General features: G+C 38.7%; 1 protein-coding gene across 1 annotated transcript; it reads right to left on the bottom strand.

Moving 5' to 3' along the window:
- Nucleotides 1–447: 447 nt before the first annotated feature.
- LOC118841283 (cystatin-13-like) lies at nucleotides 448–6,622 on the bottom strand. The gene is made up of 3 exons (XM_036748656.1): nucleotides 6,404–6,622; nucleotides 1,852–1,968; nucleotides 448–540 (listed from the first exon to the last, which is right to left on the bottom strand). The coding sequence occupies exons 1-3, from the start codon at nucleotides 6,620–6,622 to the stop codon at nucleotides 457–459; spliced, it is 420 nt and encodes a 139-aa protein (XP_036604551.1). The 3' UTR covers nucleotides 448–456.
- Between the last annotated feature and the right edge of the window lie 308 nt (nucleotides 6,623–6,930).

The following is a 6,930-nucleotide window of genomic DNA, read 5'->3' as shown; positions in this document are numbered from 1 at the left end:
TTACTAGCTAGGCAGCCTTGGGCAAGTCACTTAACACTTTCTCATCTGTAAAATGGGATTAATAACAGCACCTACCTCCCACAATTGTTGGAAAGATCAAATATTTTCCAAGAACTTTACAACCCTTGAAGTGTTGCATGAACTCTTATTAATTATTGTGAATTTCTTACAAGTGGGAACTTGTAAGCATAGACCAAGTGTGTGGTCAGTTACTATTATTTTTATTGCAATTTGTTTAAGGATTATAAATTCTTATCATCATGAACTGAGAGAGATAGGAGGCATCTCACAGACGAAGGGAAGGCAGAGTCAGTTGGTGTTCCCAAAGGTACATTGAGAAGCTTTTACTTTTTTCTTTATGCTTGCTTACAGTGAATTTCTGCTCTCCTTCATTTTTAAGGAGACAGAAGAGGCTGGAAGGAAAACCTGATGCTGCAGCTCTCCACAGGAACCCAGCTAAATATTAGTACAGTTACTTCTCTTCAGCTCATATTGTCCATTCCAAGGCACAGCAAAAACAAAAAAAGTACAATTGATTACCTGGGGAAGAGAAAAAAAGAAGAGAAAACTTAGAAGAAAAAAAAGCAAATATAAACACACCTGCCTTAGTAAGCAGAATGGCTTGGGGAGGATTTGAATAGTGGCCCCTCACTCCGATAGTTTAATGTGGTTACCATCACCCATTATCACATGTGGGGAATGGGTTTGGAACCATCAGTTGCTTCAGAGACTTTGTCAAATAATGACCCCATTCCAAGCAGTTTCTGATCTTGAGGTTTTCCTTTAATTTGGTCAAAAGAAGAGCATTAGATTTGGAGTTAGGGGACCTCCATTCAAATTCTGGCTCTGTCTCTTAATATTGGGCAAGTCATTTAACTTTTCTGGGCCTCAGTTTCCTCATAAGTAAAATGACTAAATGACCTCTAAGATCCCTTCTAGCTCTATATCAATGATCGTATGCCCTCTTCCAAGTTAAAAATATTCTCTTTCAAAAACATTTTTGCATAATGCCTAGCACATAATAGGTGCTTAATAAATGCCAGTTGACTAAGAATTGTTATTTATTCAAAGTAGATTTTAGTCTCTCACTATGATGCATAAATTCATTTAGGACATTCTGACCTCCCTCAGTATGCTTGCAGTCTGACTCCAACTAATCTTATTCCTAGCTAGACGTTCAAGGACTGTTTATGATGTCTGCTACCAGGAGGACTGGCTATCCCTCTCGGAATCAGGAATCAGACATTCCTAAACAGAAATGCTCTCAAGGGTGTTTTGAGAATAGCTTCTTTCCCATCAATCACACATTTAATTGGCAAAATGCCTTCTTGGTTAGAAGAAACTACTAAAGGCGGGTAGTCCTGAGCCATCTTTGGGAGTCCCCCACTTTCCGTGTTTCCCCCCCTCCCGTGTTTCCCCCCTCCTCTCCGACCCCCTCAACCCCGCATTATGGACCCCTAGCCTGGGACTTTCCCATTGGGACTCTAGAGGCTGACCTGGAACTTCCCTGCCATGTGATCCATATGTAGATAATTCCTCTATTGGTTCTGATCAATTGTGGTAATATTGGTTAACTATTGAGACTTCCTGATTGTGACATACCTATTGAGACTTAGTGATTGTGATGTAACTGTTGAGATTTATTGATTGTGATATAAGTATTGGGACTTACTGATTGAAACCTTTATTATTATCATTATTAATAATAATAAATAATAGCAATATATGTATATGTATACACACACACATATATATATATGCATATAAAACTTGAGACTGTCATTTCTGAACCAATTCGAACTGAAACTAAATTAAGCTGCAGCAAATAAGGTTGTTTCCCAACACACTTACCTTATATAATTTTGGGTCCTCTTGAAGGCTACAATCAGCAGGATCAAACACTATGTCTTTTGTACACATGGTCCTGCTGAGTTCCAACTCGATGAGGTACTCAAATCCCGTTGACAGCTGGTAGTGAACAAAGCATAATTAGGGCTATTATCATTATTATTCTCTCTTCTAATATCTGTAAACCCAATGTACCAAACGGGGCTTCTATAGATTAGATCAAGTAAGGAATATTTGAAGGTTTATTTAAGGGATAGCTAGGTAGCCCAGTGGCCTGGAGTTAGGAAGACTAAATTCAAATCCAGCTTCAGACATTTACCAGCTATGTGACCCTGGGAAGACTTAACCTGTTTGCCTTGATTTCCTCATCTGTAAAATGGAGATGATAAGAGAACCTACCTTTTAAAGGTTGTGAATATGAAATATGTGTCAAGGGCATCGCAAACTTCAAAGTACTATATAAATTCTAGTTATCACTATTATTTTGTTCCATAGCAAAAAATAAACCCCCTCTAATTGTTCAGCAGGATCCACTACTGTACAATTTGGGGGCATGTGGTCTGTGGTAGTTTTAAGATTGAGGAAAGATTTGAGCATGTTTACAGGCAGCAGAGAAAGGCCAAATCAAAACAGGACAACTTAAAATGGAAGAGAGAAGAGATAGTATAATTAAATATTAATGTGGTTGGTCCACACTTATCTTCAACTCAGAAGTAACTCAAAGGTTTGGACCTCTCCATGGAAACAATTAAATCTAAGTACACCCTTAATCATCCACACTAACAAAGAGCAACGTTGTGTGTAATCCAATATGTGTGTGTGTCTGTGTGTGTGTATGTGTATATATATACATATATATGTGTGTGTCTGTGTGTGTGTATATATATGTTCACTTTTATAGCAGCATTGTTTTTAGCAGCAGACTTACCCTGCTAATTATGGTTTATTTTAAATAATTTCCATAATAAAATCCCTTTGGATTTTTTAAATCCTCACCAACTAATGTTTCAGATAAAAGAACCAGAAGGATATTGGATGGCAGAGGGAAACCAATTTAGGACTAAGCATTAGATTCTGAGGTTTCTCAAGGAAGAAAATCCTAGGATTTGGGAGCTAGAAGGGACCTTAGCAACTGTCAAGTCCAGAAAATTGAGACACAGAAATACAAAGTGACTACTGAGGTTACGCAGTGTCAGAGAAAAGATGCGAACCCAAGTCTTCATGGATCTGCAACCAGTGATCTAGCAACTGTACCAATAGTTCTCAAACTTTTCTGTAGTGATAGAACCTTCAATTTAAACAAAATTTTGGCTGAATCCTCTGCCAAATCCTCTAAGATCATTGTTTCTAAATGCTTATTAACAAACCACCTTGATAAAATACAAAATACTAAATAAATAAGTAAGAGACACATTAAGGATCATTGAAAAACAAACACAAACTTGGGATAATACAAGGTTCCTTGAAGCATAATTGAAAAAACACTGCATTTAAATCATGTTGGATTAGAGCTTGAGCCTTTTGTATCTGTCCCACCCACCACCCTTCATCCCCATCCAACCTCAACCCATTACCATCACATTCCCAGGAAGGGATTACATTGAGAACCATATTCAGATGTAAGGGCCTTGACATCTGACAAAAAAAGAACCCGCAAAGGCTCTTGAATAGTAGTACCCTGATATTTGGCTTCATACATGGCACTTCTCTATGATTTTAATCTGAGAGATCAGGATATCACCAATTCTATGCTGAGAATTACTGGGCATCACCATAGACCAAGCATATTCTCATAAATATGAGAATTTATAGAACAACCAAATAAATCCCCAAATGTGTTTTATAGTGAAGGTTTGTTGTTTTATAGAACCTGCTCATTCAAACGAGAAAATATCAACATGGCACTACTATCTGACAGCACTTTTAGTAGTTGTGTTGATGTCAATCAATAGATCCCCAAGGACTCCCAATGTGACACTCAGGCTCATCAGGTTTTGGCTGGCCAATATTCCAAATGAAGGAAAAGAAAGACCTGCACTTCCTAAAATGACCCCAACTGGTCAAGAGCTATATAGCCAACAGAAAAAAAGAATTCTTCTCAGTGTATTTCTAGAGTCTGGTTTTGTATAAAAGATCCAGAAAATGTCTGGGATCTGGACAGAGTAACAGGAACAAGGATGTTGGAGTGGAAAAAGGACTTTAGAATTCATCTAGCCATGATCCAATTATGATGATGTGTAACTTATAGATGCAGAAATTGACAGTCAGAAAAGTTAGTGGCTTGCACTTTCTTTGTGTCATTGACCCCTGGAAAAGCCTATGGACCTTTGTCAGAATCATGTTTTGAAATGCATAAAATAAAATGTTGCTGTTGTTCAGTCGTGTCTTACCCTTTATGGCCTCATTTGTAGTTTTCTTGGCAAAGATACTGGAGTGTTTGCCCTGTCCTTCTCCAGCTCATTTTACAGATGAGGAACTAAAGCAAACAAGGTTAAGTATCTTGCCCAGAGTCAAACAACTAGTAAGTGTCTAAGGCCAAATTTGAACTTGGAAAGATGAGTTTTCCTGACTCAAGGCCTGGCACTCTAATTGCTGCACCATCTAGCTGTCCTATAATAAATAAATAAACAATATATAATATATATAGGATTACAAAGGAAACCAATTTCATAGAAATATTCTTATCAATATTTTTTAAATGAATTCATGACCCCAGGTTAAGAAATCCTCCTCGAAGACATTAATAAGAAGAAAAGTCCCCATATATGCCAAAATATTTACAGCAACACTTTTTGTGATAGCAAAAAAATTGGAAACAAAGTCGATGCCCATCAATTTGGGCTAGGCAAATGGAATGTAATGGAATACTACCATGCTATAAGAAATGTGTATGTGATGAATACAGAGAAATATGGAAAAATCTACATGAACTGATGCAGAGGGAAGTATATAGAGCCAAGAAAATATTATACACAATACTTACAACAACAAAAATGGAAAGAACAACTTTACACAAATAAAACAAAAGTAACCATATCAACATTATAAAGATCGAGCATGACTTAAATGAAAAGATACAAAAGGATAACCCCCTCCCCCAGACCCACTCCTTCATTGGAGCAGGACCTCCATAAATATTGGACATTGTGCATATTTTCAGCTGTGATAATTTTCTCCTCTTCTTTTTTCTTTCAAATATTTCCTGTCTTTAAAAAATACTATTTGTTATATGAGACGGCTCCCTGGGAGGAAGAAGGGAAGGGATATTGGGGGAAATGATGATATAAAAAACAAAAGACACTGATAAAAACTTATTTTTAAAAAGCCAACCTAGTAGGTGTTCATACAGCTAGCAAAGTGGTAGAGCCAAGCTTCTAGAGGCTTCAAGTTCCAGAACTGAGCATGGGAATTGCAAAAGAAAATGCAATCTACCTTTAAGTTATCATCTCATCACTGGAGAGGCAGCAATCCTGAAGTAAAGGCTGATATGGAGAGATGGGGTAAAGGAAGGGGGGAAAACAAAAGTTGGAGGGAAGGTGATGGTGGTGGTGATGATGGTGGTGGTGGTGGTACAACAGAACAAAGAGGACCAGGAAGCTGATCCAGGATTTTTCTCCAATCTCCTATACTCTCTTCTGGCGCTTCTGATTGGGAATGCATCCAGCCTGGCCCACAACTTTGCCCTTCATGGTCTATATTGCTTTGGCTACTGATCGCATCCTACAGAACAATTCCTCCTGCCTCTTATCTCTTTCCCCCCACCCTTCAAAAACCTAGCACCAGCCTCGATGTCCCATTTCAAGAGGACTTCTCAAAGATTAAGAATTAAGAGAAGTAGAAGGGCTGAAAAAAGGGACTAATCATTCAACTACCATCTCAATGGAACTGGACATAACCTGAAAACAGAGGAAGTTGAAGGAGGTGAGAAGAGGGAGAGGGAAGGCCGCTGACTGAGGGGGCTATATCCTGCTCTGTCATTTACCAGCTGTGCGACTTCAGGCAAATCACTTACCCTCTCCGGGTCTCAATTTCCTTACATGTAAAATGAGAAGGTTGGACTATCTGACCTCTGAAATCCCTTCTGGCTCTTATAGTAGGATCATAGCATTCAATGAGAAAAAGCTTAAGTGAATACGTGGGTATGGAATGAGTGATGTGTCACTAAGCTCACCTCATGACACCATTGAATACTTCTTGGAACAATTCTTTTCCTTTACCCTCTGTCTGGTTTTCTGTCTCTACTTCATCCACCCTTCCTGGATTTTCTTTTCTCTTCTCTGTTTAACTTTACCTCTCCCACTGCTACAATGTGCAGTTGTAGTATTTTTTAAGAAAATGCTTATCTGTTACTTTTCTTTAGTAACATCGTCTATTCCCAAATAAACATCTGATGAAATAAAAACTCTTCTCAAAATGGTCTAACAATTTCTTTTTACTTCAAGAAGACCTGAAAATGACCCTTTCTGAATGGGTCACTTTCAACACCAGGACAAGGCTTCTCACCCTTACTTCATAGAAGCAGTGGGAGCTCTGGGACACAGAGAGTAAGACTGACCTGCTCCTGGGCGCGAATCAGCTGGGTCATCTGGTAGAGGTAATCATCGCTGCTGTCCTTGTTGTATTGCTTTACAGAAAATCGAAGGGTCTCTGGGAAAAATGCATGGTCCGGTTCAATATCAATGAATTTTCTCCATACATCCCCATTCTCCTGTGCCTGTACCACGAAGAACAGGGCAGTTAGCAGGAGCAGTGGGATCTGCAAGAGCCTGGACATTGGTTCTTGCCTTGGAGGGTAATGGTAGTGGTTTCGTAGATGATGTCTCAGCCTTCTGTGATGCTCTCCCAAATACTAGTTTCCACTAGTTCCTAGCAAGTTGTATCAAAATCCCAAATACTAGTTTCCACTAGTTCCTGGCAAGTTGTATCAAAATGTTTATCTCTTGTATGGGCTCCTCCTCCTTCTTTCTCCTCCCCTCTCTTTTTTTCTTGCCTCCTTCCCAAAACAAAACCAAAACAGAAGCAGGTAAGGACTGAAGATACAATGTAAAGAAAGAACCAATTGCTGATGTCAGGAAACTTACA

Source organism: Trichosurus vulpecula, chromosome 3, assembly GCF_011100635.1.
Source record: "Trichosurus vulpecula isolate mTriVul1 chromosome 3, mTriVul1.pri, whole genome shotgun sequence".
NCBI lineage: Eukaryota > Metazoa > Chordata > Mammalia > Diprotodontia > Phalangeridae > Trichosurus > Trichosurus vulpecula.
Note: the sequence above shows the minus strand (reverse complement) of the source record. Positions and strands in the feature narration are given on the sequence as shown.